The sequence below is a fragment of the Callospermophilus lateralis genome, chromosome Y (assembly GCF_048772815.1).
Source record: "Callospermophilus lateralis isolate mCalLat2 chromosome Y, mCalLat2.hap1, whole genome shotgun sequence".
Classification (NCBI taxonomy): domain Eukaryota; kingdom Metazoa; phylum Chordata; class Mammalia; order Rodentia; family Sciuridae; genus Callospermophilus; species Callospermophilus lateralis.
The window spans coordinates 8,244,089-8,267,022 of record NC_135326.1 but is presented as its reverse complement, the minus strand read 5'-3'; the positions used below and the strand labels follow the sequence as shown (position 1 = coordinate 8,267,022).

Below are 22,934 nucleotides of genomic sequence, written 5' to 3'. Positions count from 1 at the left end.
TAGCAGCACAATTCCCAATAGCTAAACTATGGAACCAATCTAAGTGCCCTTCCACTGATAAATGGATAAAGAAAAGGTGATGTAAATACACAATGGAATATTACTCAGCCTTAAAGAAGAATGAAATGATGGCATTTGTTGGTAAATGGGTGGAGCTGGAGAATATCAGGCTCAGTGAAGTAAGCCAATCCCCCAAATCCAAAGGCTGAATGTTTTCTCTGTTATGTGGATGCTAATTCACAGTGGGGGACAGGCAGCTAGGGAAGAATGGAGATACTATGGATTAGGTACAGGGCAGTAAAAGGAGGGGAAATGGTATGGGGTAGAATGGATAGTAGAATGAATGGGACATTATGACCCTGTGTGTGTATATGGCTATACGACTGGTGTGATTCTACATCTTGTACAACCGGCAGAATGAGAAGTTATGCTCCATCTATGTATGATGTATCAAAATACATTCAACTGTCATGTAGAAATTAGAACAAATAGGAAAATGTGTTAAAATATTTAAAAATCATATTGTCAACCTTACTTCTGTGGTTTTTAAAAGTGTTCTGTCTCAATATTTGTTTAAAATCGATTTTTTAAACTTGTTGACCCAAATACAACACGGTTCAGGGCAGACAGGGACCTAGACCTCAGCATTATTTCTACTTATTGTTAAGTGATTCCAGAACTGTGATCAAATGTGTGCATTCCTGAGTTTTCTGTTCTATAAAATAGAACTTAGTAGCCTATGGGTGAAGAGAAAAAAATTGTACAATATCTCATGAAACACCAGAGAAATGCACACTGTGATCTTGTGTTCCTGTATCCAGTTGTGATAACACCCAAGGAGATGAAGTTTGGTTAATATGTAAGGTTCACACCAAGGATTCCCTAAGATCACAAATGAAAGGTAATTCTTAAACTTATGTTAGTTTTATAATGTATTCCATAGTTTCCGATGGAGTTAGCTGTGACTTATTGATCCATTCTTGCTTTCCTGCAAGAGAAATTGACTGCTTTTCCTGGAAAATTCAAAGACTGAAGTCAAATCTTCATGATTCAGTTGCAAAATATGGCTTAACAATCTATGATGCCATTTTCTTTCATTGCAATGTTTACGTAAATATGTCACATGACCCTCTTCTATTCAAATGACCTTCAAGTCTGAAAAAAACCTAATTTCTCCATGGAATAATGAGAAAATGAGTGCTTAAATAAGAAATAACACTGATAAAACAAATTACCATTCATGTAATGTCCAACTATTCAAAACAACACTTCTGAAATTTAGTCAGTCTCATAGTAAGACAGACACATAAGTAGACAGGCAAATTCCAAAAGTTCATCTGCAATGATGACATAAATAAATCACCCAAAATTCCAGCTGAAGAATGAATTGATATGACAGACACCAGGAAATGACTTATCAGAGCAAATGCTTAGGCTATTCCATAAAGAGAGTAAATGGATCCTAAACCAGATTTCATTTCTGTTTCAGATCTACACAGTCAGAGGTAAGCCGAGCAGATTCTCACCAACTCACTTCACAAAGCATGAGGAATCCTGTTCCACTTTTAAATAACCTTGATGCCATTAAATGACACAGTGTGTGCAGAATCTGCAGTTTAGAAATATTATCCTTCTATCATTTAAGACAATGTGTCTAAAAGACCTTTCAAAATAGTCATGTTACACACACAAGTTGTTTCAATATTGTTAGGTGCTTCTCACATGAAATTTTGGTTATGAAATAAAAGATTCTTCCATTTTTGGCTCAATAGTTCATCTATGAAATAAACATATTTAAACACTATTCTGATTCCAACATTGCTGTAGTTATTAAGAAGCTTACAAATTTTATTATTCATATAATCTGAATATAAAACCAGCTTAATACTGACTAGACTACCACTGTGTGTGTGTGTGTGTGTGTGTGTGTGTGTGTGCACGCATGCGTGTCTAATTTGTAAGATTGTGATGTTTGGAGGACGATTTTTAAAAATTATTCTACTACATATTTTAAAAAGTTTATAGTGTGTGTGACTGTGTGTGAGTGCTTGTGTTCAGCAAGAAAGAAAATTTAAAGAACATAAAAGACACTTTAATTAAAGAATCAAATTATTTAACCAGAAATTTCTAGAAACCAACCAAAAACTACTTACAAAATAACACAGGAGTAAGTAGAAGGCATTAAATATTCCAGTCTAACTGGAGGGCATTTCTCCTTTAAAAACTTTTTTTATTAAAAACATAAAGTTATGCACGCCTGTATTCCCAGCAACTCTGGAGGCTGAGGCAGGAGGATCGCGAGTTCAAAACCACCCTCAGCTAAGCAAATCAGTGAGACCCTGTCTCTAAATAAAATACAAAATAGGCTGGGGATGGGGCTCAGGGGTGAGGTGTCCTTGAGTTCAATCCCCAGTGCCCACTCCCCTTAAAAATGAGGGTACAAGCTCAGTGGCAGAGCATGTGCTTAGCATGAGCAAGGACCTGGGTTCAATTCCTGGCATGCGTTTGCACACACATAACACAGAATAAAGAGAAAATGTGGTAGAATATTAAAGCCTCTACCTTCAGGAAATTATCTGTACCAATGTATGTGAAGTGTACCGTGTAAGCACTCGTAGAAACTGGATGCATGTGATTTCTCTGCGCTCTGCCACTTCCTGTGACTCCCCATTCCAAAATTAACAGCTGGTTACAGTAAGAACACAGTTGTAGGAAACCTACCTTCGAACATTGCTTGTGATTCTGGCACCAAACCAGGGAGCCGTTGTTCTGCAAAAAAAGAAAAAAAGAAAGATTGACCCATTTAATGACTTTCTAATGGTGCATATTTTAAAAATATTTACTTTTTAAAAGACCCATCTTGCAATGTTGATGCGTTTCTAAGGAAGAAAACATGTCTCTAAGGTAATGGCTGCTTTTGTCATCAACTTTATGATATAAATAAAGACACGAAACACGGACGATTCCAAGATGTCCAGAAGGGAAGAGCGTCTGAGCCAACTCTCACGGTGTGTGGAGCCACGAGAGACCGCCTGCCAGGGTCGTGAACAGTAGGCATTCTGTCCAGAGTCAGCAGTTTTGGGAAATGTACAAGTTGGGCATCTCGGAGGCTTTTGAGCTTAGCCAAACGACAATCATGAGAGGCAGAGCTCACAGGACAAGCCTCTCATTTTCTTTTCCTGTGTGAACACCGTGGAGTGGTCGGGCGTGAACCTGGATCATACAGCCCTACGTCACGCTGGATGACAGGGTATAGCCTTTGCTCCTGGGCTCTACAGCATGTCACTGTACCGAATGCCACAGGCAATTGGAACGATCCTAGTCACGAATCTAAACATATCTGAATATAAGTGCGGTACCTTCAAAGTAGGTCACATTGAGTTCTCAATTCAACTGTCACCGTAGGGGACCGCCGTCATGGTCGCAATCTGTTGCTGACCTTTAAAACCTCCTTCTGCGGCATGTGAGGGTGTGGCTGAACCACTCGGCATGCTTCACACCCACTTAATAGACAACACACTCCGGAGCTTATTTATGATCCTGAACATTTCCACCTGGGAACCTGGCATGCACCGTGACTAACATTTGGGACACGATTTCCCTGCGCTTGTGATATTTCAAGTTGGATTGTGCCGGGCGGGGGTGTCAGCAAAGCTATGAAGGATGGGGATGGAGTTCGGTGGCCCATTTCCCAGGTTAGAAGCTCTAGGCTTTGGCCTTGAAGAATATCTGCATGAACAGAGTAGTAGTGCATAACCTCAGTGGTAAAGCGCCCCCGAGTTCAACCTCTATTATTCCTCCTGCCAAATTAAATAAAAACATGATTAAGGCCTCCGATGCCTTGTTCTCGGCTTTGGAGATACCAGGATGAATTCACCAAGTGAGGTGCTGGTGTCCCCTGTTTGTTCTGGGCGCAGTTGGCTCCTGCTGGGACTACCGGGGAACGCGTCCCTCTGAGCACAACCCGGCCTCACCGCGAGAGTCTCACCCTCGTTATTTGGGGTTGGAAAGCAGTAAGGCTGGGTCAGGGCCAGTCCCCGACTCAGTAAGGAAAGCCACAGTCAGACACAGGGGTGGGACTGGCACTGGGTTATGGAGGAATCCCCAGGTTTCCAATCTTGGAAGGGAGAGATAAGAATGGACATGGATGGTTTTGAATAGTCTATGTTGGGGAAGCAGTAGGTCATGATGTAGCTCCGTGGCAGAGTGGTCACCTAGCATGCCCAAGGTCCTGGGTTCAACCCCCAGCACTGCGATCCATCAATCTGCCGGTCAGATTGGTGGACTGGGTGGAGAAGAAGGGAGGCAATCAGGTAAACGGGCAAGAAGTGGATTATAGTGGATTTGGACTAATCTCTAGATATTCACGTTTTTTAATTTAACAAATGTCCGAGGGTTAAGAAAATAAAAGACAAGATTATATCCATGAGACAGGCATGGAATACCTTGTTTCCTTTGCACCCTGACTGTTCAGAGAGTGGACAAACTTTAACAAAAAACACAAAAGAGCCCCGCAAAGATCACCATCGGCACCGGGACCCCAGTTTCCCAATGCAAACCCTCTCCCCGCCCCACAAACCCCATGCTCTGCAACCTGCTGGTTCCTCTGCACCCACCCAAATGAAACGGACTCATAAGCCTCAGAGTCCAGATGTTACGTTGTTATGTTTTATTGAGAATTAATACCAATGCATTATCTCAATCAAGGCAGCTTCACTGTAAGCAAAAATTCCCACTCACATTAAATAAAAAGCTCTGTCTTTACAAAGGAATATTTGGGGCAATAGCAAGCAAGCAATGAAGGTGATTATGATTAGGGAAGAGAGTGTGCTTAAGACGATTAAAGAGAATCCATATAAAGACTTACAAAATGATTGGCAGGAACTTAGATATCAGGGGAGGGGGAAAGGGGGCCCACTATCATTATTGGGTTTTATTAGGGTGGGGGTTACCAGGGATTGAACTCAGGGGCACTTGACCTCTGAGCCCCATCCCCAGCCCTATTTTGTATTTTATTTAGAGACAGGGTCTCACTGAGTTGCTTACGGCCTCCCTTTGGCTGAGGCTGGCTTTGAACTCGCGATCCTCCTGCCTCAGCCTCCCAAGCTGCGGGGATGACAGGCGTGTGCCACTGTGCCCAGCTCCATCATTATTGCTTTTAGGAGTAGAGGAATGATCCCACACTTAACATCTCCCTGCCGTAATGGATAACACTCACCCTGGACTCTCTGATTCCGTCTGATCAGTGAGATTCAGAAGCATTCATTATTGCAAATACAAAAAGACAGTCTTTGCAATACAAGGGCTGCCTCTCCTGTGTTTCTCCCTGGGTGGTAGCTGCCTCTCAGCATTTGCCCACACTGGGAATGTGCAGCGGCTTAGTACTTTTGCTTTGTTTCCAATTTGATTGGCCGGCATGGATGGTCCCAGGCTATATATTTGTTGGTTGCAAGGATTCTCCAGTACATCATTTGTCTTTTGGATTTATTCATGGAGATTGTTCTACAAAGACATTTGCCACACACCCACCTGCATATATATGCATGCAATTAAGCACACACACACACATGCACGCGCACACACACGCATGTATGTATACTTTTTTTCCCCAAAATATATGTCTCGTTCCTTTGAGGATCTTGGGTGTCCTGTTTTTCTGCCAGTGTCTTATTTTGCCCCACACCAAGATCCTGTGCTGCTCTGTACCCCTACAGCCATCTCTGAGCCTTTACCATAGCGTTTATCTCTGCAAAGCACCTGCCTAACAGCATCAGGTACTTTGTTAGCCAAACCCTCACTTTGCTGGCCACTCTGTTTGGCCCAGGTGTGCCCATGTGTCCCAGGGCTGCCGACCCCATAATTTGCTTACCTGTAAGGCTCCGTGAGCAAACGAATCATGGAAAATTCCAAGCCCCCCACTCCCTGCGTCACCCCACCCCGGGGGAAGTTCTCCCTCCTGCTACGAGAGCCTTCACCGGCTCAGCCACTTGACCAGCAAAATAAAACACAGCATTTGCAATAAAGTCTTGTTCTGGCGTCAGGCCAGCCCCGGCGAAGCATCAAAGTGCCTTCGAAAGAGCTTTGCTGGCGCATCATTACCGTAACCTCCAGGTAGGATCAGACAGGGGGGCTTCCATAATCATAGAAAGATTACATCCTGCATTTTGTTGGTTTAACCGGATCAAACATGAACGCCAGTCCAGCCAACTTTCAGTTTCTGGAAGTTCAATCGCCTGCACCCGGCTGTAATTTCAATGACATTTTCAAAGTCTCTCCATCTGTAGCCCTTTTGATTATTGTTTTCCCTTAAAGAAAAAATAATTCTTCAAAAGCTTCCAGCAAAGAAAACACTCCATTCACTCAAAGACACCCACATGGGAGGGATCAAGATGAATGAAAACTGGTTATCTAGATCAAGCATCCGAAAAGAGAAGTATCAACCATCCTGTGTACTGTCTTTAATATAACCAGAGCTAGAGGAACAACAGAATCAGCTGCGGTTTCGAAAATACCAAACTGTGGACAACCAAATCCATGCAAAGAAACTGCCCATGACCAGCCATGATTCTCCACTGACGATTTTGTTACTATGTAAAATGCTTTTTTTAAAGGAAATAATTAAAATGGAGAGATTCCTTTGACCCCAGATATTTTCCTATTAGCTTAGAACCGTGGTATAATATAATTTGCTTTAATTTATGATGTTAAGGGTGTTTTTGCTGTTGTCAGAGGTCAGGGGAGAGAGAAGGAAAAGGCAGAGAAAAGAGTATTTTTTTTTTTTCTTTTTAAGTGCTGGGGATTGAACCCAGGGCCTCGGGCACACTAAGCATATGGCCCACCATTGAACCACACTCCCAGAACCCTTAGTAAGACACCCCCAGCCTGAAACACCCAGAGTCCCTGCTCTTCCCCAGCTCTCTCACCCCTGGCCGAGTGCCCAACACACAGACAACCATCTTAATAAATATTAATTGAAGGGGGGGGTTCATATAAAGGAGTTTAAACTTCAGACATTATTAAATCATAAGAATTAAAGAAATAGAGTGAGCTGAACCACTTCCCATTTTCCCTGTAGCTTTTAGGAAGTAGGTCCTGTATTTTGTTTTCTACAGAATAAATGTCCACCAGCTTCCGCAGGAAAATACAGGAAATGGAACCAAAGTTTGCCTTTGGGGTCAAATAGAAGCATCTGAGAAATAATCACCACCGTCCTGTATTCCCGGCCTCCAGAATCATGAGCCAAATCCACTTCTACGCTTGATCAATGACTCGCCCCAAGTATTTTGTAACAGTAACAGAAAACAGACCAAGACAGCATCATATTTCTATGTTAATGTGTATACTTACATTTAATTGATTAATGAATGTCTAACAGGCTTATAGTTAGCGTGTTATATTTATACTCTCTATTTGGACCGAATTTATATTCTCTGGTAAACTGCAGGCTGTCCCTCAAATCATACAAAACCCTGGACGATTTCAAGATAAAATAAATGACATGTTCTGAAGCAAATCCAACTTTAAGCAGATTTAGAGGGAGCATTAAGTATAATAACTGAAATTCGGTAAATGAGTCGTGTTACAAAACGAGGAAGCGTGAGTAATGGAGTTGCTACCATCAACTGAACAAGCAGAGCTCTGTTCCTGCAAAAATGCAGATCTGTGGACACGGATTCCATTCCCCTCACAGCTTGTCCTTGGCAGCGGAGACCAGGAAAAGCGCAGATGACTTCAGACGTCCAAGACAGCATGCCCGGGCCCGTCTCTGAGGTCTTAACTTTCCTAGTAAACACTGTGTGGATTCTTCTCCACCTAGGAACGTCTCTCCAGCTGCCACAGCTACTTGTTTGGAAAACAGTCAGGGGCTGGTTATGGGGTGAAGGGATGTGTCCAGATGGGCACAGGTGGGAATGACCATCTGCTTCCAGCACTGTCTCCAGCGGGGGAGGCTGAGTTGGCCTCGCTACTTGTATTTCTGACCCTTACCGTGAAACTCACCTATCTTAGCATTCATAGTTTGCTCTGAATGATTAATCCACCAAATGGATTAATCCACTTCTGCAGATACCGCTCTCTTTTCATTGACTGAAAGCCCCATCTCTGGACCTTGCCCTGTTGGCCTCCAAGAGGTGAGCTTTTCTGGGGACCTTTCTAGATGTACGTGTGTCCTTGCCCAATTCAGGATGGCTCTCAAGGTTTTCTGAGCTCCAGAGAGAGTGTGGGATCCTCCAAGGCCGTTCCTGCCGCGGCACAACAGCCCCACCCTGCCTCCTCTTCCATGACTCCTTCCATCCCTCCCAGGGTCAGCCCTGTGAGCCGCACTGCCCAGGGGTACCCTGGGCTCCAACCTCAAACCCTGGAACACGTGTCCTGAATCTGCAGACTTAGGAAAACCACTGAGGGCAGAGTATGACTTCACGTCATGTCACACGCTTTCCTGGTACCTGGGGCACTGTGGTCTGTTGAGGCTGCTTCCCAAAGAACACACACACACACACACACACACACACACGCACACACACACACACACACACACACACACACACACGGTCATTCCAACTTGTTAATGGAAGTTGCTTTGCTCCTGGGCTTTGAAAAGTCACTTTAGTGCAAAGCTGTGTATGCAACAATTGAACAGAAGTGACTTTGGGGTTTTTTGGTTTTGTTTCTTTTTGTAAAAAAAGGAAATGGGTGTCAACCCCAAAGCCCCCAAACAATAAGTGCAACCCACCATATATATATATATCTATAAATCCAACCCTGTAGAACTGTGAGCCCAAATAAACCTCTCCTCTTTTTAAGTTCATTATCCCAGGGATTTTTGTTGCAGTAATGGAAAGCTTGCACACATACTTGACTGTAATTCTCCGGAAAGAGAAGAAAGTGATTGCAAGTTTAAAAGTGGCTGAAATGTATCTTGTTTCCCTGAACGGTTGTTATTACTATTATGTTTTGATGGCAGGATGTTTTATGTGCCTAGCGGAAAATTTATCAAGGGGGAATTCCAGCAAAAGTGAAAGTTACACAGTTACCAAAACCTTGATTTTTGCAAGCCGTTTTAGCTACATCAGGATTCCAAGTTGTCCACCTCGGGAAAGGGAATGTATAATTGCTGTTTTTTACTCACAAATGATTGCACATCATTTTCTACATTGTTTTATCAAACTTGATCAAGGACTTTGGGATTGTTACTTCTCTATGGTTAATGACACGACTCACAGTGTGTTTCACAACTCTCTGAACTGCACTATCATCAACAGTGGTCATTTTTTCTCTGCAAAGGGCACTTATCAACGGGCATTTCTGTCAGTCTCTCTCCTCCAAAGCAAAGGGTCGACAGAGGCCAAGTGTGTTTCCTCACTATAACCAGAATAACAAAAGGGACCCAGAGTGAGGTTCCAAATATCCACTGGCAACGTCTGTGAACTTTTGAATCTGACTCAGCTCACGCCACGCAGTTACAAGTCCTTGGAGGGTCGTTTGATCCATCGCCTTGCGAAACAGTGCAAATGTATCTGTTAATGACGTGTAACTGTCTCATAACACACCATTCTTTGCAAGGAAAGAGGTCCCTGTCACACGCCACCCTGCCTCATGAATTTCCCCATCCCCCAAATCCCTTGCAAAATCTCAGATCCCACTCCAGAGCAAAAGAGGAGGGGCACAGGATTAGCAGCGTCCAGAGTCTCTGCCTGCTGATATTTTCTTCTCTAATTGACTAAGTCCTCTAATAACCTTCTCCAAAGTGTCGGCCATGCCAAAGGAAGAGGTCAGGCCCACCAGAGGAAAATGCGATGCAGATGGCCTCTTGTCCTGGTGTGAGGAAAGAAGGTCACAAACGCTGTAAGGCAACATGGGGGATACTCGAGGGCAGGACGGAGAGAAGAGCCCAGACCTGTCACATCCTGGAAGTGAACGTGAAAATGAGGATCTTTTGAAAACCTGCTCCCTGGTGTCCAGGGAGAAGGGGGGCGTGAAGGACAGGGCCCGAGGCAGGACCTATGAGCTTTCAACCTCAAAGGACCACGCCTAAGACTGTCCAGAATCGTCCAGAATCATCCTGCATCTGGACAGCGCGCCAACGCCATCAGCAACGGTGGTGACTCAAGCTTCCGCGGAACATTCCAGACCACAGGAAATGCAAGAGTTAACGGGGTTTCCAGTGCAACATCCTCCCTCTTTGGATGAGGGCATGGGGTCTCGGGAAGTCTAAAAAAAGCATGAAAGCCTGGGGAATTGAAAAAAATAAAAACATGCAACAATGTCATCGAGTCAAAGACGACTTAATTAAAATACACTTCTCTTGGAGACAGATTTTCTTGGAGACAGGCGTCCTGTGTAATAAATCCTTATTTTCCCAGGAAAGCCTCCCCCGAGGAATGTGACAGACATGCAAAAGGCCCCACGTCACTCCCGGCCTGCCGAGGGGGCACCTCCGGGGTAGGCGCAGTAAGCGGTGTGCACAGCTCTGCCCGGTGGTGCAGCCTGAGGTCCTGCCGCAGTGGACATGAGGACAATTCCTCTTCCCTGGCGACCCGCGGATCGGCGTCAAGACTCCAGATGTGGCTTTCTTCCATCTCTCCAGGTTTACCCAGCAGCCTCCGGAGTCCTCCGTCCGACTTGCATGGGGAGTTCCGAGGACTCCAGTTACTGAAAAAGGACCATCCTTTTGATAAGCTCATAGACTGAACTCGGGGCTTGTGGATACGTTCGTGCACCTACAATTCCCAACTAGGGCTCCTCAGTTTCTGCTTCTGCAAGACAGAGACCCGGGAGCACTGGGAGCCCAGGTAAGCATGTCCGGTGTGGTCCCTACCAAGTTGCCGTTTCCTTCATGCAAGACCACCTTCGTTAGAAAGGTGTAGGAAGATGTTATTCGTTGCTTCAGATGACAATGAGGTAGGTGACCAAAGCACACTCCAGCCGGGCACGGTGGTGCATGCCTGTAATCCCAGTGGCTCTGGAGGCTGAGGCAGGAGGATCACCAGTTCAAAGCCAGCCTCAGCCAAAGCAAGGCTCTAAGCAACTCAGTGCAACCCTGTCTCTAAATAAAATGCAAAATAGGGCTGGGGATGGGGCTCAGGGTCAAATGCCCCTGAGTTCAATCCATGGTACTAAAACAAAACCCACATATTCCAAAGGCACTCTCAAATCACCCTATTATTTTTCAAAATAGATGCTTGACAGCTGTAGGTCTTGACAGCTGCAATCTGTCCTGCGAAAGAAGTTATTCCCATGAGGCACATTATCTGGCATGCTGACCTGCAGAGGTTAAGGATCAATCTTAAGTTATCAAGCTAATTACTCACAAGAGCAGCCAGAAAGAATAGGTTTCTAGAGCCTGTGAACTGGAATCTACTGTGAAGATGGTTATCACCCTTTCTAAAAGTTCTGGCTGAAAATATATCTAATGCCCTGTAAATGGAAACTGTTATTTCCACTTCAAAATATGAACATATTCATTCAAAATATGAACATATTTTGAAATACGCTCATAAATCTTAGATGCACCTATTTTCATGATTGAAAAAGACCCACCACCTCAATAGGCACAAAAAGTGTGTAGGGCTGGGGGTTGAGGTTTTGCAGAGGGGAAAGTCTAACCAGGAGAAAACATTGCGAGAAATACACATTTTCCCCCGTGCACATGACTTGGCTCAGTGTTGGATTTTTGTCACATTGTTTTCTTGTGATGTATGCTTTCTCATTATTCTAATTTACATGTTATTCACTGGGGACTGCAGACTAATTCATCACGCTAAATTGGAGCACCTCGCGGTCTGTAAAACCCCCCGGAACTTTTGTGACAGTCTAACTCATTCATCACAATTCCGGGTTCCTTTGGTACAAACTTCAAAAAAGATACCATGTTTTAATGAGGGATCACTTGAGAAAACATGATGAATTAAGTGTGTGCGAGAGAAAAAAGAACAACAGCCCCAAGAAAAAGCTTTGCAATGCAGAAAATCTCCATCCCGAGACAGTCGCGTGTGACCCGCAGAGCCATAAGCACCCAGCATCCGGGAAGCCGGGTGTGTTCTGGAAAGAGAATACCTGGCATCCAGTGAGTTGTGCTCCTTGTCCAATGTCTATCCAGACTTTTGTGCCTCATCTTAAAATTCTACCTAAGCTCTCCCATGTAGCATATGGCAAGAAGAGATCTTTAGGGAAACAGATGCACAGGAAAGATACTTGGATTCCATGTTCCATCTGTAGAACCAAGCGCTTGCAGGTCAACCTAGAAGGTAGCTTGCTCACTTGGAGATTAGATGAGCTTTTTATTGTTATGCACGTGTTTATTGGCTCTCAGAGAAGAGTGTGAGGCTCCGAGGATCCGGGGCTACGCGCACACTACTCATTTATTTGAACCCAGGGATCTTTAGCAGCAGGTGCTCATTCTGGATATAACACACCTTAAAAGGGCCAATCTTTCTGCAGAGCTGAGTTCAAAGTTCTAAGTAAATTGCTTGGCAATGAAGCAAAACCCAGTCAAGCATGATTGCTCCTGAAATTAAGGCAAGGAACAGCAAAAAAAAAAAAGTGTTTAGAAAAGAACATTCTTTACAAAGGTGGACCAAGGGAAGAGAGAGGGAGTCAGTTACATTTGGGAAAGAGAAAGTTAAGGGGCTATTTGAAAGTTTTCAAGGGTAACCGTGTCTTTTGGTGGTTATCTTCCTCCGCCTGTGTGCAGGGATGTCTGTCCCGCCATGCTGGAGCAAGCTCCCAGGGTCACACAAGCTTCCAGAGTCCCTGACTTGAAAGATGTATGAGTGAGAAACTGGTGGGGTCGGAGTGCTCCTAGGGACAGGGCTATCTGGTTCTAGCACATGTCCTCCCGTCTCTGAGGTGCAACCATTGCTACAAGCACCTGCTATCTGTCAGGCTAAGTCCCTTGAAAATACAAGATTGCAACTTGATCACCTCTGAAGCCCCGGCACTCAGCAAAGCACCAGGCACAGCACAGCTACTTGGAATGATTGGCAGTTGTGGGGATGTTTGTTGTAGAGTGGAAGCTGGACCCATACAGTCGGGTGCTGCATGAAGACCTTTCATCCACCAACGAGGCATGCTTACGGTCGATTCTGGTTTCTGTGTTGACATGTCTACACTTGAGCACTATTTTAGACTTTACTCCTTCCAGTCATTTAAAAAGAATTTGCCAGAAAGCTATGTGCTGTGTCATGCCGGCAGCAGCCCCACATGGCTCTTATTCACCAGGTCACCTGTCTGCATCAGGAAGCCATAGAGTGATTGACATGTGCCATTCACGCTTGCACAGGGACACTCTGTGGTGCTCACTCGATGTCCACACAGCCCCAGGATGCCAGGCACGCTGCTCATGGTCTACGTTGCCCAGGTTGGAGACTGCACCCCACCGTGTGAGATGATCAGGGTGGAGAATATGCAGAAATGAAACTCGACCTGTAACTTCCCAGAAGGGTTCAAAGCAGAAAACTTTTTTTTTCCAAAAAATTCAGAGTAACAAATAGAGTTTGTGAACCTATTCTTGTTGGAAACAGGTTCAACGTACAACTCCAATCCACGTCTCCTGGGGGAAATAGCAAGAGGCTAAAATGCAGCTGGAGGTCTGTCCTCATGTGTCACTCCTAAATATTTGCTTTTCTAGGGTGATGGTTCACCGGTGGATATGTGCTGCCTAGATTTTTTTTTTTTAAATTTCTTTGCAGCTGTGAGGATGTTAGCTCATAACATTTGATACAAAAGTTTGGAAACAACAACAGCAAAAAATGTTCTCTATGTTGTTCCGATTCTGCTCCGGTGCTGGGGGCGGCAGGGGGGTGGGGGTGCATCTTCCCAGATGTGGGTCATGTCTGGAGAGAAGAGCAAATATTTGGTGATTGCTTTCACCAAACATAAAATAAAGACAAGGGAGCAGGGGGAGGTGGGGTTCAATCCCCAGTATCAAGAACAAACAAAAAATAAGCAAAAAGAGAACTGTGGGGTACCTATTTTAGGTTTTAGAGTTCTAGTTCTGAAACACTGACCTCCCTAGGCCAAAGGCAATTGAAAAGAACCACAGTGGACACAGCCTTTCCACTGCCCCCCGCCCCTCCGTGTTCTTCTCGTCTTTTCTGAAAGCAATCAGTAATTCTGCAGAGGCTTGGCATACTCATGGGGAGCAGACAGGAGGGCCAGCCGCAAGTTTATGCCAGTTTGTGACTCTGCCTTTATTTAGATCATGCATATAGCAGGCTGTCGGGGGAGAACGGGTAACCCCGACAGCCACGTGGCTGGGGGGGTCCCCTGCTCCTCGTTTATACGTAGTTCGTCCTCTACCGTGGGCGAAGCTATTCAGAGGGGACAGAGAGCTGTGGAGCAGGACATAAAACACCAGCAAGTAGGGACAGAAGTCAGGAGTTGGCCATAAAAGAGACGGTGGAAAGCCAAAATGGTGTGCACGGAGGGACCCCAGGAAACACGGCCACATTCCAAACAGGCATAGTGCATCAGGTGTGCAACTCTGCAGGAACAGTGTTTCAAAAGAGCACTCTGCCTCCCAGTTACGTAGGGACTCAAAAACGGGCTCAGACCCTTGTGCAGGTCTGGAAACCGTCTTTTCCAACGATGCATTACTAAAGAAGCAAACCAGAGTTGATGAAGTTCCACTCGATGAGCCACTTGCAGTAACCCAACAGGTCTGCGGTGACTAGGCGAAGTCACCTTTCAGGGGGAATCTTTGTGTGGGTTTGTGCTGGGACTTTCTCAGCTCCCCCTGCCCCAAATCTGGTTTTAGAGAAGCTCCCAGTGATGTTCCAAGCCAGAATGCAATGCATAGCTTTATCTTCAGACAAAAACCTCGTTTGCACTCGGGGGACAGAGTACCACCCAAAACCACGTGGTGTGTTCCGTTATCAATACGTTAGAATAATTGGGGAAGGAAAAAAGTGTGACCTGGAAGACAGAAAAAAAAAGGGGGGGGGGAATTCCCCAAATTCCCTAAGTTAGATGAATCCCCATCGTCCGTCTTGTCCTGGCGCTGGTGGGATTGATGACATCCTTTGGAAGGTGATGGATCACTTTGCAAAATTAATGCTTCTCGTGTCATTAAGGGACCTCTCCATTTTATGTTTTCATTTCTGGACTTAGGGAATTGTCACTTTTCTGGATATCACCAGAAATGACGAAAGTTACCATTTAGAACAAAAGGTCAGCAGAAGGTAAATGAAGTAGTTTAGGTATTTTTTTTTTTCTTCTTCTATTTCCTTTTTTCAACCCTTTGGATTGGGGGTGATGCCTCTCGGATTGCCCTGAAGACAGGTTTTAAGGTTTTAGGGGGTGAACACCCTCCCCAAAGAGTCCCATCTCTACATTCTGTTTTCACGCAAACTTGATTGCTTTGGATTCCCCTTTGCTCAGAATCTCTCCTTCCCTGTTTTTCAGATCTTACAGGAAAGATGGAAAGACACCCTTGGTGTAAAGACGCCGGCGCCCAAAGCCAAACAGAAGGAAAGAGAACAAACAGGAGAGACTCTTGGGGGTCCTGCAAATAGTTGTCACATACACACGAGACACTACTGCCACTTACAAAGGCTCCCAGAAGGTCCCAGCAGAACAGCAATTGCAGCCAAGAGCCAGGGAATGTCGAGAGACCCAGACCCCAGGTATTCCCGGACGACCTGACCCTTCTCTGTGATGCCAAGGGTCCAGTTTGGTGGTGCTAGGAACTCAGTGAACCGCTGAAAATCTGGGTGGATCTATAGGAAGCAAATTTACAAAGGGGCGAAAAATACTCTTTGTCTGAGAAATGTGAATTTGCATGATCGTTGGTCAATGAATACACCAATTTAAGAGACGATGGATAGCGCTATCTGCTGTCCCTCTGCCGTTGAAGGTGATGGTCTTGGGGGCAGGATGCACAACCAGCGTGCTGGGTGCTTGTGACCTAGGAGACCCACAAGGATGCCGTGTTTTCCAGGGTCTCGTTCGTTGGAAGGATTTGGTGGGTATGTGCCCAGGGATGGTGTCCATGGGCTGATATTTTTTAAGACTCTTTCTATCCTAAAAGCAAACTTGTAACCATCCAGGACCCCCTCACGGTCATGCAACCAAGAGCTCCAAGAAAAAAGAGAGAAGGGAGCACTCTGACCCTGGGCAGATGACGCGGGCTATCCTCACCACCTTCTCTCACCACCAACGCGCCGAGAAGCGGGGTCACTGAGAATGAAGGTCAAGCGGATATTTACCAAGCACCGAACCACATCCCAGCCCTTTTTATTTGTTATTCGGAGACAGGGTCTTGCCAAAGTTGTTTAGGGCCTCGCTAAGTTGCTGAGGCTGGCCTTGAACTTGGGATCCTCCTGCCTCAGCCTCCTGAGTTGCTGGAATTGTAGGCATGCACCACAAATGCCAGGCCGCTCCGGGGCTCTTTCTTGGAGTGGGAGTGGGGGGGGGGGTTGCCGAGGGTCTCCATAAAGTCCTACTGAGATTCACCCTGACCCTCGAGAACCAGGAAAAACAGCCCTAGGGCCAGCTGTGGGCGTGATGGTCTGGGCACAGTCTTGACGCACCCTGCAGGACACAGGGCTTGGGCTGTGTGAATGTCCATTCCTTGTGAACAGTCTCACTTTGAAATCACACCAACCATGGGACGCCTGGACAGGATTCGATCAACGGGTCTTGTGTTTTACGAAAGAGCAACACAGAAAATGAGCCGGCCACCAACACGGCCTTCCTGTTCCCTTCTGTGCCAACCGTGCTGATGGGCTGCCAGGGAGAAGTGCTTTTTCCCAACCTTCTCTATAACCGGGGGGGGGGGGAATGCCTCCCCTCCTCTCTTTGAAACCACGCGTGACATCTTTCCAGAATAAAGGAGCAGGTGTAGAAGGAAGCTTGTTGGACTTTGTGCTGGGAAAATCCAAAGTCGGCTGATGCTGCACCACTCCATCAACCTTGCATCTGTCTCCCCAGACCTTCTGGACAGTTCTGTGGCTAAGGATGTCCTCGCCCCACACTAACCTACCCGCCAATCACACTCTCTGAAGCTCTCGCGAACGGTGTGGACTTTTTACACGTCACTCGACGCTGGGCCAATGACGTTGGTATATATTGGGCCCCAGGTTTGGAGTCTTTTTGGCTGAAATCTCTTGGAGATGAGAACCGATTCAAACAACCCTAAAGGTCCCGAGTGTAAACCTCTTTATGTGCAAGTTTTAAAACCTGTATACGGCCCCAAGGTCTTCTTTAAAGGTGTAATGACAAGTCAGGGAGTCGTGAAACCTGGGTTATATATTGACTATGGTGCTCAAACTGCACATTCTTCAATCAATCATTTCTACATAATCAATTTTGGAAAACACAGAAGTGATGAGTTGGACCAGGCAGGCGGGGACTAGTCTGCAGGGAGAGATGCTAAATTCTCTGTCTCTCAAAGGCCCAGGTGCTAAAGACTTGGTCTCCATGGTACTGCCACTGGGTGGTGGTGCACCCTTAAAGAGGTGGGGCTTGGGGAGAGGTCTTAGGTCATTGGGGGTGTGCCCTCAAAGAGGATCATGGGACCTGGCTGCTCCCTCTTCCCTTCTCATTTACTTCTTGTCCATGAGGAGAGCAGTGTTTCCCACACAGACTTACCACAGGCCAATGGATGATGGACCAGAAACTAAGCCAAAGTGAATCTTTGCTCTTTACAAGTCACTCTCTCAGATGATGTGTTCTAGTAACTGAAAACTGACCAGCGCTCTGAAGTCTGGGGCGGTTTTGGATATCTTTGGTTCATGTAAAGAGGGACAGCTCAGTCATACTTCATGATGGCCATATGGTGACAGCATGCCCTCAAACCATGGAGCCCTGGACATGTCAATTAGACATGTCGAAGGGTGGCCAGTGTCAGAACCCAAAGGCAGCCCCCAGAGAGCACCATCATGGAACCAGTTACTGCGGTGATACAAAGGCTTACCATGAAATCTGGAGAATTGCTTTGAATAAGTAGAGTAGCCTTCAGATTTGGCACTAAGGTAGGCCCCCTACTTTGGGTACTCGGGATTGATTTCAGGGTCTCACTAAGTTGCAGAGGCTGGCCTCCAGCTTGTCATCCTCCTGCCTCAGCCTCCTGAGTTGCTGCAATGATAGGTATGTTCCATTGCTCCGGGAAAACTGGGGGTTTTGTTGGTTGGTTTGCTTGCTTGTTTTTTGTTTGGTTTTGGTTTGAGCGCTGGGTTCCAAACACAGGGCTTCACATGGGCTAGGCACATGCTCTATCGCTGAGTCACTTTTAAAAGTGGAAATACTTCCATTACAACATTAACTTTTTTAAAAATTTGTTTGTTTGGGTACTGGGAATTAAACCCAGGGATGCTTTACCACTGCTATACCCCCAGCCCTTTTTTAATTTTTAATTTTGAAACAGGGTCTCCTGGTCTCACCCTTATGATCCTCCTGCCTCAGCCTCCCAAGTCGTTAAGATGACAGGTGTGTAGCCCTGGGCCCAGTGACAACATCAACTTTGTGATTCAGGCTCCAAGTGCTCACATACTGCATGTATTATATCACATTTAATCAAATATATAAAACCATATATATTTGAAATGAACAAGTCAATAAGCCTATTTTCTACTATTTTTTAAGATGTTCCATTACAGTCAAAATAAGGTGGACTTTTAAGTCAGTACAAGGACAAACATGTATTAAAAACATGATGATTTACACCAGGCATGGAGGTGCACCCCTGGGACCCCAGCCACTTGGGAGGCTGAGGCAGGAGGACTGCAAGTTCAAGGCTGTCCTCGGCAAATTAGCAAGGCGCTGTACTCAGTGGGACAGCTCCCCTGGGTTCAGTCCCAGTACCCCCCCCCCCAGCCAGAGATCCAGGGAGTGGATTAGGAAAACCCAAGACCTGAATCCCTTCTTTCTTCCCGGGTGACTCTCGATGCATGGCCGTCCTGCCTAGTCCTTAAACTCAGCAGGGACAAGGTGCTTGCCCACCCAACCCTGACCCAGGCAGCTCGCAAATCCAATAGGTAGCTTGGGTAACACACTTGGGGTGGCCCGTCTGCTGTGGGCAAGGGCATTTGGTCATAGGAAGGGGACGTGGCCTTTCCTGCCAGGCCAGAGGACAGCAGCTGGCAGAGAGGAGTCCCGGCCAGCACCACATCTGTGCATACAAGTGTGTGCCCGCGTCCCCCCGCAACCCTCCTGCATACCCAGAAGACTTTGCAGGGGGCGCTGCAACCTCCTTCCAACCTTTCCGACTTGCTTGTCCTGCTGCCCATCGCAAGGCTCCCCCCAGGGATGAGTCTGGACATGCAAATTCTGCACCTCTGGAGACTGGGCACACAGGTGACAGGCTCTGACATTTGCATGTAAAACCACTACCGCCCAATATAAAGATGCACAGGGCACTTCCCACCCGTCATTTAACTTGTAAATGTCTCTTGGCTGCGAGCAACACTCCACAGTGCATTCAAGACGGGACGTCAAGAGAGAAAGAAGGCCCCACAAGAAAGGAAAAGATGCTGTGCTCTACTTCTGTAGCGCGCCCCCGCCTTTCTCTCTGAATAAAGACACACCATATTTCCATTTTGCATCACCCAGAGTGCCAGCACTGTAGGCTTCTTTCTCCCTATGTCGGGCATTGTCTCTAGCATGTTCTGTCTTCTGATCTAGCCTTTCTGGGTAAGTCATCATCTGCTAACTGGCATGAGGGTTTTGACGTGGAGAAACGGCACGCTCTGCCTGTGAGACCCACCTCCGACGCGGCTGATTGGGGGTCCCCGGCTCCACAGCCCACCTCCCTGGGTCACACCCATAGCCTCGCAGCTCCTCCTTATTTCCTGGTAGAAAGGATGTCCTTCCCAATAACCACCTGCTAACCACCTTCAGGAACCAGGGGCACATTCCTTAGTAAGAGGGTGAGCTTGGGAAAGCACCTTCTTTTCAGTCTGAAATTCTGAGGTCCTCCAGGCAGGGACAGAGGCCAGGTACTGTTCACTACCGTGGCCACCTGCAGGCTTCCACTTGGTGTCCATACCGCTTCAGTCTTGGATGACAGCCGCTGTGTGGAGCCCAATCAGCCCACAGACCTCCAAGTCCCAGCTGTAAACCTCCATCTAGGCTTCCCACCCTGACTGCTGCAGCGCTGGGCGGTGTAAGGGGGTGGAAAGAACTGGGTGCAGAGGCTTCTGGAGATCCCTGCCTCCTCCGCCGGCCTCTAATAGGTCACTGCCCCTGGGGGCTGCCAGCCACTGTCTATAAAAATTCTCTACCCTGATGAGCGCAGGTTGCGCTCATCCCAGCCCCAGCCTGGCAGGGCTCATGCTGGGGACTCCCCACACCTGGCTGTCATCCAGGTTCAAAGCAAGTCTTTTTCCATCTTTAAAAAAAAAAGCAGCTTTGAACCATCCCGGAAATCATGGGAGCAAGTACCTACTCATGAAAGAGCCTTCTTCATGGGCTCCCTCCTGGGAGGTGCCGAGTCACAGGAATGGAACCTTTCTAGGACTCGGAGGGGCTCACCCTTTTCACCCATTAATAAATCCCACATGCAGGGTCGTGCATGGACCCAGGATGACCCGTCCAGTGTCCCTCCTGGGGGTTTTGTTTTTAAAGGCAGGAGTGGGGGAGGGGGCCGGGAAGCTGGGCCACCTTTCCAAATCTTGGGAAGACTCACTGCCTGCAACTTAAACAAATCCGCTAGGTATTCCTAGGGTAGGGTTCAACCTCCACAAATGGCTTTGCAATTAATTACAAAATCCCCAGCAGTTATTAAGTCCTAACTGAGTAATTTGCAGCTTATTTTACCCCAGCTAATTAAAATGTAATTGGGATTGTCTGGCAACGGGTACTCTGTCAGCAGTTTTTCTTGGGAAGAGAAATCAAGCCAAGAGACCACAAGAAAACCCTTTCACGGGACTTGGCTTGATCTAAACTGCTTCTGTAGCCGCTGCAACTGTAAAACAAATAAATTACTGCAGCTGACAATTCTGTAAAAAGAAGGGGGGGGGGAACAGATACTCTTCTTCCCTGGGAATGGGCTGCTCCTTTTTGTTTCACGTTGCCTTCTTGTTGAAACAATAGCATGGCCTGTTCTCAGGAGAGTGACTTTCAGGGTTGGCCCAGGTGGTTTGGAACCAGGTGCCTGGGGTGCAGGTGCCCTCCAGGAGATCCCTGTAATTCCACCAGCCTCGGGGGGCGCTGGGTGCTAGGGTTTCTTTTCCCGCCCTGGGGACCCAGGAGGAGCGTCTCCAAGTCTCTGGACATTGCTTCTCTGACTTAGAACAAACAGAAGTGCACACTCCACAAACGGCAGGGGTGGATTGGACCACTGAAGATGCCAACTTTGAGCTCAACTGTCGGGAAGGCCATGCCAGGTCTAGGGAAGATCACCCCCACACCCCACCATCGGCTGCACCAAACCCCCTCTCTTTGGAGTCACCCCTGCTGCAGGGTTGGAGGGGCGCACACTGGAAGAGCCGAGCGCCGGACTTCCAATCCCTGCCCAGACTGGGAAACCGCGTCTGTGTCTGCCCTCTGCCTTTCCGCCCTGGGGCTGGAAGTTGGGAGCCTGGAACAGGTGGGCAGCTAAAGGTAGAGACGAGAAGGAGAGGGGGAGACAAGAAACAGGGCGTGTGAGAGGATGGTTCCGGAGCTCGCAGGGAGAGGCGAGTCCCGGAGCTGCTGGCGCGCGCCCACCCGCACCGGGAATGCGGCGCAGGTCCTGCGGGGTCCTGGCACAGCGCAGGGTCCCCTCAATAGCCACCGGCGGCGCCGACAGTGCCTACACACACACACACACACACACACACACACACACACACGCCTCCACCCTCCAGGTGGAAGAATCTCCATGCGCTGGTGGACACTCTGACCCCGGGATTCGTCCCGGAGCATCCAAACGCGGCCCTGCTAAGTTCCCCGTTCTCTGAAACTGTTCCCCAGCAAGACCTAGAACCTCTGGAGCTCCCAAAGGCGCAGCCACTGTGCACACTGTGCTCTCACCCCGGGGCACGCAGCCTGGCCCGGATGCCCACACTGGGCGCGGGAAGGGGAGGCGGCGAGCTCTGCGCCCGCGGGGCTTTAGCGCCAGGAGTTCGGCGCAGACCAAAGTGTCCGCCCGCGGGCACCTGCGGCAGCCGGGCGCGGCCTCGGGACCCGTTCCGGGCGGGCAGCTCCCAGGGCTGCGGAGCCACCGGGAGTTTGCTGGACTCGCCACCCCGCCCCGCCGGAGTGGGCGCGCGCGCAAGTCTTGGGAGACCAGCAGATCCGCACACCCACACTCGGAACCCGCAAAACTGCGCTCGCTCTCTCTCTCTCTCTCTCTCTCTCTCTCTCTCTCTCTCTCTCTCCCGCCCTGGGGGGCGCGCGCCCCGGTGCGTCCCCAGCCGCCGCGCGCACCGCGGGGAGGACCCGGGAGGGCGGGCGAGGGGTCCCCGGTACCTGGAAGTGCTGGGCCAGGGCCGAGAGGCGCGTGATCTGCAGGCTGAGGCAGCGGGAGGCGCAGCGGGCGCGCTGGACGCTCCCGGCGGACAGCGACTCGTCCAGCCGCCGCGCGGCCGCGGCTCCGGGGCTGGGCGCCAGGCAGCCCCCGCAGGCCGCCAGCCAGAGGCAGAGGGTCAGGGCTGCGCCGGGCGCCGCGGGCTCCATGGCGGCGGGTCGCGGGCGCCGGGCGCTGGCCGTGGCTCCCAGCTCCGCGCCGGGGCCGCACTGGCGGGGACCTCGGCCGCGAGTCGCCCGCAAAGTTCCACCGTCCAACTCCAGCCCCCGGCCCTGCACGCGACCGCCCGGCCGCCTCCCGCGGGGGCGGGGTGAGGGTGACAGGCCGCCGCGCCATTGGCTGCGAGCGCAGTGAGTGACGGGGAGGCCGCGCCCGGGCCCGTGGGCAGGTCTGAGGGTCCCCCCCGAACGGGGCGCCCCCGGGAGGGCCACGCCCAGCGCTTCCCCGAGCCTCGGGGTCACCGCGGGGTGGGTCCCCCCGGCGGGCA

The 22,934-nt window shown here is 48.4% G+C and overlaps 1 protein-coding gene across 1 annotated transcript in view; it reads right to left on the bottom strand.

The window, feature by feature from the left end:
• Positions 1 to 22,643, bottom strand: part of Anos1 (anosmin 1) — a 140,247-nt gene extending 117,604 nt beyond the window's left edge. The window contains exons 1-2 of the mRNA XM_077107807.1: positions 22,390 to 22,643; positions 2,722 to 2,769 (exon numbers count right to left, since the gene is read on the bottom strand). Of these exons, the coding sequence (XP_076963922.1) occupies positions 2,722 to 2,769; positions 22,390 to 22,596 (255 nt within the window). The 5' untranslated portion in view covers positions 22,597 to 22,643. The remainder of the gene's footprint in view (positions 1 to 2,721; positions 2,770 to 22,389) is intronic.
• Between the last annotated feature and the right edge of the window lie 291 nt (positions 22,644 to 22,934).